Source organism: Macaca nemestrina, chromosome Y (assembly GCF_043159975.1).
Source record: "Macaca nemestrina isolate mMacNem1 chromosome Y, mMacNem.hap1, whole genome shotgun sequence".
In the NCBI taxonomy this organism is placed as follows: Eukaryota; Metazoa; Chordata; class Mammalia; order Primates; family Cercopithecidae; genus Macaca; species Macaca nemestrina.
This window is the reverse complement of record NC_092146.1, coordinates 4277139-4290657: the sequence shown is the minus strand read 5'-3', so window position 1 is coordinate 4290657 and position 13519 is coordinate 4277139. Positions and strand designations below refer to the sequence as shown.

Genomic DNA, 13519 nt, shown 5'->3' with positions numbered 1-13519 from the left:
TTGTAGTGACTCCAGCCCGGGTAACAGAGAGAGACTCTGTCTCAAAAAAACAAGGTGGTATAGCACTAAATTTCCATGTGTTAAACACAGGCTTAGTGTTAACCATTATTATTTTACTAATTAAAAACTTCTGGCTGGGCATGGTGGCTCACAACTGTAATCCCAGCACTTTGGGAGGCCGAGGTGGGCAGATCATGGGGTCAGCAGTTCGAGACCCATGTCTGTACTAAAAATACAAAAGTTAGCTGGGTGTGGTGGTGTGCGCCTGTAGTCCCAGCTACTTGGAAGGCTGAGGTAGGAGAATCACTTAAGCCCGGGACGAGGAGGTTGCAGTGAGCTAACACTGTGCTACCGCATTCCAGCCTGGCAACAGGGCAAGACTCCTTCTCAAAAACCACAACAACAACAAAAAACTTCTATATCTAAGTGTATTGAATTCACTGTGGTCAGAACTCTCTATAAAAAAAAACTATGGTTTTCTCACTTTTAATTGTATATAAGAGCACTGTCTTATTTACAATGTAAGTATCGTATACAATACAAACTTGACTTTGACTCAAGTTGTGGTTCTCTTTTTTTTTTTTGAGACGGAGTCTCGCTGTGTCCCCCTGGCTGGAGTGCAGTGGTGCGATCTCGGCTCACTGCAAGCTCTGCCTCCCGGGATCACGCCATCCTCCTGCCTCAGCCTCCTGAGTAGCTGGGACTACAGGCGCCCGCCACCGCGCCCAGCTAATTTTCTGTATTTTTAGTAGAGACGGGGTTTCACCGTGGTCTCGATCTCCTGACCTTGTGATCCACCCACCTCGGCCTCCCAAAGTGCTGGGATTACAGGTGTGAGCCACCGTGCCCGGCCCTGACTCTTAAAAAGTATAACCTTCACGTAAATATGTTTCCTTCCTTAGTAAATAGTGACAATTGCTTTGCCGATATCTAGTTTTATTGTGAGATAGTCAATGAGATGTGTATTTGAAATAACTGCGAGAACTATAAATCCTTCTTTTCCTTGCATGAAACCAAAACAACTTAAACATCAATCACCATCAGAGATGAATTACATAAATTGGAGCACATTGAACTGCAAGTTATGTAGCTAATAAATAGAATTATACAGATCTTCATGTGCTGACAGGTGTGTTACTAAGTACAAAACAAAGTTAACAATATTGTATTTTGTACATTTTCATTTGTACAGAACAAATAGCTATACATACATACAAATGCATAGACAGAGATAATTTCTGGACTGGAAACATAAAACCTGTAGGAAGTTAATAATTGTTAACACGTATCCTCTTTTATATTTGAAAATCCATATTTACCAGGTATAAACACTAGTAAAATAAACAAGTGTTTCTGAAAAATAAACTCTTTTGAAACTACCTACTTTATCACATAAATACATTAGTTAAATTAACAAAAGAAGCGTTTTTAAAAAAGAAACTCTTGGCCGCGCACGGTGGTAGCTCACACATGTAATTTCAGCACTTTGGGAGGCTACGGCAGGTCATCACCTGACGTCAGGAGTTCTAGACCAGCCTGACCAAGATGGCGTAACCCGTCTCTACTGAAAATACAAAAATCAGTCAGGTGTGGTGGCAGGCACCTTGAATCCCAGCTACTCAGGTGGCTGAGGCAGGAGAATTGCTTGAACCCAGGAAGCGGAGGTTGCAGTGAGCTGAGATCACACCACTGCACTCCAGCCTGGGGAACAAGAGCGAGGTTTTGTCTCAAAAAAGAGAAGAAACTCTTCTCTCTATGCAGATTCAACGGAACAAAAAAAAAAATCTGACCTTCTAAGCAGGGAGTTTAGGTAGAAACTCCTACAATGTGATTGAAAATATTCTCACCCAGGGAAATACATAAGCAAAGTTAAATTTGTATTTATTAATTAAAGATTTATAATGCATGCTGTTGTTAATTATATTCTAAGCCTTGGTTTTTTCCTTGAAATGAACTAAATTTTATATTATTATCTGTTATTTTAGTTACACCCACCTCCCACTCTGAGTTTCAGTTCTATGTAAGATCTGAAGAGAGCTACTCACTTTACGGCATTGATGCCGTAAATGATCTGGGCATTTAGTACTTAGTAAAATACACTCAAATTTCTCTTCTTACATTGTGATCTTTAAAACAATACCTTCCTTAGAATTCAACAAAAATAACATTAAGCAACCTCAGTGTTAGGATTATGAAAATCTTTTTAATGCATGCATTTTAAATATAAACTTGTTATGGCATTAAATTGCCTTCCTATTACTCTGAAGTTTCAGTTTTATTTCACATATGACTAAATAAAACTCATCTAAACAAAGCATAAAGGAGCATTTAAAAGACACATCTAAAAATTTTTTCTGAATTAATGTTCTCTGACTAAAACGATTTTAATTATATCTGACAACTAAAAATGTTAAACTCACTGGATCAAAAAAATCCATCACAAGTTAATTTTTCTAAAACATCAAATAAAATTTTAAACTGAAGTATCATTAATGAACAATACAGCTTTATAATTTAAAATACTCACTAGTTATTGCTGTGCCTATGTAATACATTTCAGTCAAACAGTCTACTATCTGTCTGAGATTCCTTACACAGCCAATAGCTAATGCTACAAGTAGCTCAAAACCAGCATTGATGGTAACGGGTGAACTACAGACTGGAACAGCTTGCTCAGCTGGCAGTTCTCCGCTTCTTAAATATTGCAGGTAAACTTTGGATGCAGGAAAGATGAAATCATCAATTAATTCCTAGTAAGTTAGAAAAAGACATTAGATGTTATCAGTAGAAAATATAGGTTAGGAAAAACATGTCTCTTCAAAGGAAATACTTTAATAATTATTTGACATAATTAAATATCTCATTATATATCTCAAAACAAAACAAAACTCTATAAAAACCTCTGAGAACAATTAATAAATGTAATCAGTTTTCCAGATCAGATTTTTTGAAGTGATTTAAACAATTTTATACCAAAGAAAAGAGACATTCTAAATAAATTTAACTTCTTTAATCAGATATAAACAGAAACAAATTCATTTCAAATAGGAACAGAATGCATCAAAGTTATATTCTTTTTCTTGAATTGCATGACATACAAAAAGCTCACCAAGAAATACTGTATAAAAAATGAAGTTTTGCAAGATGGAAATTTCTCTCATTTAGAAATCTAGTCAAGAAAAACTGAGATTATTCAACATGAAAATCAATCAATGCTGCTTACTGACTTTTCATACCACTTTATCAAAACTCTTGATTTGTAATTACAAAATCTCTTCAAGTGAGGTACACGTTTTAAAGTTACTCTAACCTCTTCAGAGATCCTTTTTAAAAGAGAAGTGGGACATGAAAAAAGAAAAAACATCCAGATTATGTCTCAAAGACATTATACAGAGTTCAATCAGATACATTTGCTAACATTTATAAGGTCATGATAAGAAGTTCAGTAACAAAATTCAGAACCTACCTTAGTGAGGCCGGGCGTGTGGCTTACCCACTTTGGGAGGTGGAGGCAGACGGATCACTTGAGGTCAGGAGGTCAACACCAGCCTGGCCAAGATGGTGAAACTCGGTCTCTACCAAAAATACAAAAATTAGGTGTGGTGACACATGCCTGTAGTCCCAGCTATTTGGGAGACTGAGGCAGGAGAATCGCTTGAACCTGGAAGGTGGAGGCTGCGGTGAGCTGAGATGGCACCACTGCACTCCAGCCTGGGCCACAGAGTGAGATTCCATCTCAAAAAAAGAAAAAGAAAAAAAAAAAAAAGTACTTACTTTAACGAGATTAGCACCTCCTTTTTCACAACCAAAGTGATACTTTTTCTCCGAAGTTTGAAAGGCCAGTAACTCTTTTGTTACCCCAAGGTGGCCTTCCAGTATCAGTTCTTCAACACCTGTTTCACCTGTGCTTTTAACATTATCCTGAAAAAGGAAAAATATTATAGGCCCAACTATAACATGGAGATAGAAAAGGACAGGGAGTTAGGAGAACAGAGAGCTAGAGGGAAATGAGATCTATACAATTTCCCCAAGCCGTACAAGTGGTTTCCTATTTCTTTTTTAGAAGTCTCTAGAACAGTAAATGTAAGCAATTTTGCTCCCACAAGACACAAACATATTTGGGATTTACAACCACGGGGAAAGGAGGTTACTACGGCACTGAGTGGAAGAGGCCTGAAACACTGCTCAATATCCTACAATGCACAGCAAAGCTCCTCCCAAAAAGGAATTATCTGGGTACACAATGTCAATAGCCAGGGTTCAAAAACCATGTTCTGTAAGTAAGCTTTATAATCTACTAGAAGAATGCTAACCTGAAGCCCAAAGCCATATACTTCAGAAATATACTCTCATAGAACTCTGTGAAATAAGACATCAGATGGTTCAGTGAAAATACCAAGCTCTCAAATTTGATCTTTTAAAAAGTCTTCAAATGCGATAATTTCCCAAAAAAACACCAAAGTGAAAGAAACGGAATTATCAGCATTCCAAGTTTCAAGAAAAGTAAAACACACCGAACAAAACTAGCTATGTGTGTTTCTATGAATCTAAGTTACCAACTCACCAGTGAAAAGTACACATTTTGTTTGCATTCATTCTCAGAGGCATTTTGAGAATTTATTCTCCTAAGTCATCAAATAAAAATAGAAATTAAATAAGATTCCAAACCTCCTTTTAATAAGACAGCTGATTTGATTGTGACATAATAAACTGAATACTATTCAACTTACCCGAATCCTTTTGAGCCAATCAATTTCATTGATAAGAAGAACTTCTGCATTGGGTATGTTAATATTGCCATTGTAAGCATAATTGAGAAGGTGCCGTAAAAGTGTGAAATAATCACCTGAATATTTGCCCCTCTCTCTTGCTGTGCTCTGAAATATTAAATTAAAACAACATGAATTCACAAGTCTATACTCAGAGTCCATATAATTTTTTTTAAACCCAATTGGCAATACTTCATATCAATGACAAAAACAGTAAGCTCTTTATTTTTCCAAGACATACTATATTTGTCTCAAGAACTGTAAAAAAGTCTATAAATAGTAAAAAACTATAATACTGCATTTATTAATTATGCCTTTTTAAATATAATAAAAGCTATCTAGTAACTTTCTGAATGTCTGTCATGTTAAGAATGCATTATACTGATAAGTTCATCTGAAAACATCTCACCCCCAATATGGTAAACAGTAAAGTAATGAAGAAAAGCAGAGGCCTGTGTCCCATGCAACATCTGGTGCACATTAAAAAGAACTGCTCCTGTGCCAACTGACGAACAGTTCTGAAATAAAAGCACAAAGTAATTCATGAACAACAACAAAATAATTCCAACACTGATGTATCTTTAATAGGATGTATACATCAACAGTAAAATACAAGGTAACCCCCATTTTAGCATTTGGCTAGCAACACAGAATAAATGAGTTTAAAATATTTGACAGGGAGCTAATCCTCAAATTGTCACCTAGAGACTGGGAATATTACTACTTACTATTTATTGTTCAAGTTTCTTAATGTATGATTTCTTAGATCTTCTAATATTTACTGCGAATCAGGGGTCAGGGTGAATCAGGTCAAAGGTAAGCATCAATCAATAAAATATAAGCCTCTTATTTTGCAGGACATATTTTTAACAACCTCTCTAGGAAATGTCTGGAAACACCCTCTAGATACTATACAAAGGTGCTATGCATTAAGCTTCTATATATCTTTTTTAGCCTCCCCAGAATCACTTTCAACGAACTGTGCATTGAAGCAAGCAACTCATAGATATGTAACATGGGTAAAGATATGTCTGACTGTATCAATGATTCTCAAATGTGATTATCAGACCAACAGCATTAATATCATTTGAGAACCTCTAAGATATGCAGCTTCTCAGATTCCATGCAATGCTTACTGAGTCATTTAACTCTGGGAAACAAACTCAGAATCTCCCTCTCTTTTTCTCTCTCTCCCACCCCTCACCTCCCCCAAACTTTAATCAACTGAACTTTTCAAGGACTTAGAAAAGTCCCTCCTATTTATGAAACTCACAGATGGGGCTCAGAAATCATCAAACTATAGTATCAAAGAGTTCCACATGTATGCCTTTCTTCACAATTTTCTGAAGAGATGGTCCAACTGTGTTAAATTCCTAAAGGTGTCTGAGACTCTAGATTTTAGGATATTTAGCAGCATTTCCAGCCTCTCACCACTAGATGCCAGTAACAACCTTACTAATCCCACTTCCAGTTATGAACCAGGCTTAAAGTAAAATCTAAAGTACTATCTATTGAACCATATAAAACATGACCTATATAAAACAATCACATGGATTGTCTGTTATCTCTATGAGCTCTTCATACATAATTGTTCTCCTTTTTCATCCTGCCTCGGCTACACCAACCTTGTTATGTTTTCTAACAAGCTAAGTAGGCTTATGCCAGGAATCTTCATACTTGTTGATCCTGCTGCAAACTTATGTGATTATTCCCTTATTCGTTCAATTAGGTATTTACTTGAAAGTCACCCTGGCAACAAAGAATTTTGTGATTGTCCTATATAAAACCAAACTGTACTTTATAACGAACGAATCCTGCCTCATGCATTTTATATGGAATCAATAATCTCACTTAAAAACAAAGCAAACAAAAAGCTTCATACCATATCCACTAAAACAAAAACCTAACATCTAGGAACCCAAATTAGGAGGTTAACATACTATTTAAGTATTTTAAGGAAAATTTTTAAGGCACAAAAACGTATGAACTCTGAGATCAGAAAACAATCAGTGCTTCATAAATTACACTGAAAGCAAAGCTACAGGACAGATACTTTCAAACCCTCCAAAGAAATAGCACACCAACCCAAAACTGACAGGACCCTGGAAATCAACAATTTATATCAACCAAGCAAACACTGAGCTGAGAGATAATTTTTTTTTTTTTGAGATGGAGTCTTGCTCTGTCGCCCAGGCTGGAGTGCAGTGGCCAGATCTCAGCTCACTGCAAGCTCCGCCTCCGGGGTTCACGCCATTCTCCTGCCTCAGCCTCCCGAGTAGCTGGGACTACAGGCGCCCGTCACCTCGCCCGGCTAGTTTTTTGTATTTTTTAGTAGAGATGGGGTTTCACCATGTTAGCCAGGATGGTCTCGATCTCCTGACCTTGTGATCCACCCGTCTCGGCCTCCCAAAGTGCTGGGATTACAGGCTTGAGCCACCGCGCCCGGCCAAGAGATAATTTTTAAAACGGTAGGAAAGTCTTGGTGGTGTTGCCATACCACCTCCCAGGTGCAGCTGAAGCCTTCATAACTGCAAACCACGTTCCCAATGTGAGGCCCTGATCCCTGATTCTGGAAGTAGTAAAGAAGACCTTATGTGCTAATTTATTGTGTCTTATGTCTAGGAGTTACATAAAGAATTGGTGAAATACACGTATCTCTGTTTTGCCTAACTCGGAACTCACTCATGGTTGAAAATGCCAGGCATTGGTCACAAACATCTAGGTTGCTGGGGGCAAAGTATACGGTTAACCCATAAAACAGACAACTTGCAAAAGGGGGCAAAAGCTGGAGAGATCTTTCTTTTGGAGAAATCAGGATATTCGAAAGCAGTGAAATACACTAAAGAATTTAGAAAATCATGCACATGCTCATGACAGGAGATATTCTCAAAAACATGTAAAACTATTAGCCCTTAGGCTTATTTACAACTTTAATGTGAGAAAAAAACGAAGGCTGAGGCAGAATTATAAACAGTCTCCCTAAGTATTAAAGGGGTGTGTTAATACAGATCCAGTTTTAAAAACTGACAGTTTTTATATTATACTCAGTCAAAACACTGGTGCAATGCAAGCTAAGCCTTCAATAACTAAGAAGACACCTTGGAGAAATGAAGAAAACTTCCAGAGTTAACACATTGTAAGATTTGAATATAGTTTTCTAAAAAACAACAAACAAACAACAAAAAAACACAAAACAAACTGGAAAGTATGACCAATGTGAAATGAAAAGCAGAAACTGAAAATGTCCTGAACTTTATACACAAAGACTATAAAAAACCAAGTTTTGGCCGGGAGCGGTGGCTCACGCCTCTAATCCCAGCACTTTGGGAGGCCGAGGTGGGCGGATCATGAGATCAGGAGATCGAGACCATCCCAGCTAACACGGTGAAACCCCGTCTCTACAAAAAATACAAAAATGAGCCAGGCATGGTGGTGTATGCCTGTAATCTCAGCTACTCGAGAGGCTGAGACAGGAGAATCGCTTGAACTTGGAAGGCATAGATTGCAGTGAGCCAAGACTGCGCCCCTGCACTCCAGCCTGGGTGATAGTGAGACTCTGTCTTCAAAAAAAAAAAAAGAGTTAAGCCTAAAGAAAAAAAAAAATAGACAAATGATAAAAGAACATGAGAGTATCAATGAGACAAATTATAGAAGAAAATATGGACTATCTAAAGATAAAAAAGCACAATGACGGAAATGAAAAGTTCATTAAAGAAGTATAACGGCACGTTTGAGCAGGTAAAGTCTGAAGAAATGAAAATTGAAATAACCCAGTCTAAGAACAGAAAAGAAGAATTTTAAAAGTGGGAAAAACCTAACAAGTACACAGAACATCATGAAGTAGACCAATGCATGCAATATGGCTGTCCCATAAGTGCAGAAGGAGAAGAGGCAGAAAGAATATCTGAAGACATAAATGGCTGAAAATTCCCAAACTTGATGAAGTATCTCAATGTCCAAATTCTAGAAGGGTAAAAACCTCCAGGGAGAAGTTAGTCAAAGACAGCCAGCCACACCAAGAAAATTATAGTCAGTCAGTAGCCAAGACAATTGTAAAAACAGAAAGGGAGAAGCAATTTGTCATGCAGAAGGGAGTCTTGATCGACAACAGTCAGCTCAGAATGCATGGAAAATATGGAAGTCATTTGTTATGTAGAAGGGAGTACTGCTTAACAACAAACAGCTCAGAAAGCATGGAAAACACAGAAGCCAGAAGGCGGTAACAAAGTGTTAACAGAAAAAAGCTATCAAACAAGCAATCTGTATCTGGCAAGTGATACTTCAAGCAAAAATGCCTAGATACAGAAAAGCTAAGAGAATGGGTTACTACCCCTGCTCTACAAGGATTGGTAGGAGGAAACCATCAAGTTAAAATGAAAGGACATTGGACAGTGATCTTAAGCCACAGGAAGAATTAACATTGTAAAGAAAGCTGCTATTACTATTACAAAACTGGCAAAGGTAACTATTACTATTGTACTTCTGGTAGGTAGCTATTTTACATAAGACAATTACAAATCCATTTTAACAGACACTCTGGATACAGATATACTCTGAGACAACAACATAGATTAGGAAGGATGGAAAAGTACAAAAGCAGCTTATTTATATACTGTTGAAACTAAACTTCATATTATTCAAACAAGTTAGCCTTATTAAAAGTAGGCTATTTTAAGTTTAGGATATTAACTGAAGTCCCAAATATAATTAATAAAAAATATAAAAAATACAGAAAAGGGAATAAGCACATTTTTTAAAAACCAACCAAATTTTTAAAATGAGCAATGGAGGAATTGAGGATCAAACAGTATAGAGAACATGCAGAAAACAAGCAGGTAAATGTCAGAGTAAGCCATTCCTTGCTTGTAATAACTTTAAATGTAAGCTCTGTGTGAAAAGGCACAAACCAGTGAAATGCACTTTTAAAAAATGGATTCACCTATATGATATTTATGCAAGTCTCACTTTAGGTGTAAAGACACAGAGGTTAGAAGAAGATGTTACAGGGTTCTGGGAAGAGACCAACAGTGAACTACAGAGCACTGTGAATCTGTCTCTCCGACTAGACAATAGGTGCAGTTGGTAGAATCGTGTGATATAATTATTTTGGAACCCTACAGTCTATCTGAACGTTTACAGCTTTCAAAAGAAGACTTGGATGGTAAACTACAATTAAATTTGATCAATTTCATAACTTAGCTTAACAGCAGCTACCTATGCTCCATCAACTACCACTGTGGTATGCTGCCTTGCAAACACTTCCGGAGCAGCCTGCAAGAGCCAGGATGGACAGAAAGAACCCTGCCCTCCAAATCTCAGGAAGACTTGTGCACCAACTGTCACTTCTGATTAAGATGGTCCGGACGGAGGTGGGCAGTCATTGTTACATTCCCCAACCATTTTGCAGGAGCTTCCTCCTCCTGCTGAAGCAACTTTCAGGGGATTAAAAGAGCCAGAGCATTTTCCTCTCTCATTTTTGCATTCAGATTTGAGCAGCTAGAAGGGGGGAAAAAAGCACACCTAAAGAAAAGGCACTTAAAATTATCAAGTCAGGAAGAGAGAGAAAAAACAATAAAGAAAAGTGAACACAGCCCAGGAACCTGTGGGAAACCATCAAGCAGAGCCTACCTACACATTTTGGAAGTTCAAAGAGAAGAGAGAAAGAAACAGAGTATTTAACAAAACAGTTGTCAAGAATGTCACAAATTTTAGGAAATAAACACCCAAGAAGCCCAAGAAACTCCAAGTAAGATAAACTCAAAGAAACACACACAAAGATACACACTAATTAAACTGTCTAAAACAAAGACAATCTTGAAAGCAGCAAGAAAAGTGACTAGTCATAAACTAAGGACTGTCACTGATAATCAGTGGATTTCTGGGTTTTTTTTTAAGATGGAGTTGCGCTGTCTCTCCCAGGCTGGAGTGCAGTGGCGCGACCTTGGCTCACTGCAACCTCTGCCTTCCGGTTTCAAGCGATTCTCCTGCGTCAGCCTCCCCAGTAGCTGGGATTACAGGTACCCGCCACCAAACCAAGCCCGGGAATTTTTGTGTTCTCAGTAGAGATAGGGTTATGCCATGTTGGCCAGGCTGGCCTCGAACTCCCGACCTCAGACTACCCACCTGCCTCAGCCTCCCGATTGTCAGCAAATTTCTTATCAGACACCTAAGAGGCCAGAAAGCAGTGGCCTAACATATTGCAAGTGCTGTTAAGGATAAACTGTCAAACAGAAATCTTATGTCCAAACAAACTGCATCAAATGTGAGACAGAAATTATGACATTCCCAGATAAAAGATGGAGAAGTTTACCAGTACACTACCCTTCGAGAAATGCTTTATGGCATAGTTCAGGGTGAAATGAAAGGACACTGGACAGCTGTTTGAAGAAATAAAAATTAAGGTAAAGATAAATATATGGGCAATTATGAAAGCTATCCAAGCTTTCAACAAAGTGCAACTCCACTATTTGTTTTCTACATGATTTAAAATACTAATATATTAAAAGACTATCACCAGTTATGTTTTTGGACATACAATACATCAAAGTGTAATTCTGAGAACTGAATAACTGACATGACGGGGTCTGAGCTATTAAGGAGCAGGGTTTTTGTATGCTACTGAAGGTAAACTAGTGGGACTTTAAAAGTGTTATAACTTTCTTAAATTGTTATTGTCATAGTAACCACAAAAGGAAATAGTAACAAGCAGGTAGGACGCTTTCTGCATAATACCCGAGAGCCCTGCTCTTACCTGAGGCAGCTGCCCAGCCCTGCATCATGGGACCATGGCCCCAAGCCCACGCTGGCCCAACAGGGAGTAAGCGTGGAGAGCCAAAGGCACACAGTATAGCAGTTTCTCCACACAACTTCTTCTGAACCTGTGGCCACGAAAGCAGAAGAGGTTCATCTGTGCCCAGTGCCTAGTAGAGCAAGGAAGTGGTGGCTAAGTGGAGATGTAACTGAAACAAAGTGTTGGCCAGCCGGCACAGCATCTGCCCCAACCCTGTCCCTCCCTCCATGGTTGCCCAGCAGTTTGAGGTTGAAACGATCGTTGACAAGACAAGAAAGGGAAGAGAGAGTATTTAGTTTGATGGAAAGGCAATGACAACAAGGACGATACTTGGGAACCAGAGCCACACCTCGTGAACTATGAGCAATGTATTCATGATTTTAACAGATGCCACACTGAAAAAGAGAAAGAAAACACACTGGCCAGAATAGGTAGAACTTCTTCAAACAATGCCAGAAAAGAAATCACTAGCCCTACCAAAACCAACTTTTCTAAGAACTAAGACGCTAGCGATTAGCAAAGACTACAAGTACAAAAGCAGCCAGTTGTCTGCTGCCAGCCAGAACTTTAGGAGCACAGCTTCATCTCTCTCCAACCCAAATAATATGGAGCTAGTAAATTCAACTATCAAGACACTTGCACCTCAGAGCCCCAATAACACTAGGAACAGAGTGGGTGGCTTTCAGGAACCTGAGAAACTGGACCCTGTTGAGCCAGATCAGCAGGACACAGTGGTGCTCAAGGTGGCAACAGAGAAGCCAGGCAGAGATTTATCAGATCCCAGGGAAGAACAGGTTGGGATGGAAAAACAGGCTGGGATGGAGAACAGGCCCCAGATCCACCCACTAATGCGTCAGATGTCTGGCCTGATGACTGCTGCCAGGGCCACAGGTTCAGGTAACCAGGAAGAAAGTACATTGCTATTAATGGATCCATTAACAGCCCATGGAGCAGCAAACACGCAAACATCTGTTCCAAGAGTGAGAGGTGGGAGAAGAAAGGTTATTGATGACAAGCCAGGTGCAGTGGCACACTCTTGTAATCCCAGCATTTTGGGAGGCCAAGGTGGGTGGATCACCTGAGGTCGGGAGTTCGAGACCCACCTTACCAACATGGAGAAACTCCATCTCTACTAAAAATAAATTAGCCGGACATGGTGGCACATGCCTGTAATCCCAACTACTCGGGAGGCTGACGCAGGAGAATAGCAGGAACCCGTGAGGCAGAGATTGCAGTGAGCCAAGATTGTACCATTGCACTCCATCCTGGGCAACAAGAGTGAAACTCCAGAAACTCCATCTCAAAAAAAAAGAAAGAAAGGTTACTGATGACAGAAGAGACCAGCCCTTTGTCAAGAGGGTGCATTTCAGCACAAGGCTAACAAAGTGCCGACAGATACAGAGACACTGTGATGAGGACTAAAGATGACTTCACTCAAATCCTGCTATAAACTAAATCAACAGAGACTAACTCACTAAATACAGAAGTAATGAAAGAAATTCAGGGTCCTCTGAATAGGCCTGCTGCCAATGACAGCAAGCTCGTGCTGCTTAGCGCAGCTGACAGCGTCTTTGGCTGTGGCCTTGATTTTGTGTTCTTTGTGAAGCATTTAAGAAATGACAGAAAAAGGGCAAGCATTAAAAGAGTGGATACTAGCAAAAACTTTGTGAATACTTTCATTTAGTGTAAGAAGCCTATTGTTTTATCAGTTAATGGCCCAGCCATTGGACTAGTCACATCCATACCGCCTCTTTGTGATATGGTTTGGGCTAATGAAAAGGCATGGCTTCCAACACCTTTGGTGTTTGGAGGCGTGTACCAAAGGCCTGGTCTCTCAGGCGTTTTGGACTGCAACTTTCGCCCAGGAGGTTATGGTTCAAATTAAGGAGCTTGCCTTCTACATCCTGTTGTGCTTGAGGAATAAAAAGTCCCTGTGTACTGTTAACATGAAGATTGGGTT

The 13519-nt window shown here is 39.1% G+C and overlaps 1 protein-coding gene across 14 annotated transcripts in view; it reads right to left on the bottom strand.

Annotated features, from left to right (window-relative positions):
* LOC139360962 (ubiquitin specific peptidase 9 Y-linked) overlaps positions 1-13519 on the bottom strand; it is a 210444-nt gene that overhangs the window by 43688 nt on the left and 153237 nt on the right. For all 14 annotated transcript variants that reach the window (XM_071089445.1, XM_071089439.1, XM_071089447.1 and 11 more), the window contains 4 exons: positions 5179-5287; positions 4731-4877; positions 3775-3921; positions 2528-2750 (listed from right to left, as the gene is read on the bottom strand). In XM_071089445.1, the coding sequence (XP_070945546.1) occupies positions 2528-2750; positions 3775-3921; positions 4731-4877; positions 5179-5287 (626 nt within the window). The remainder of the gene's footprint in view (positions 1-2527; positions 2751-3774; positions 3922-4730; positions 4878-5178; positions 5288-13519) is intronic.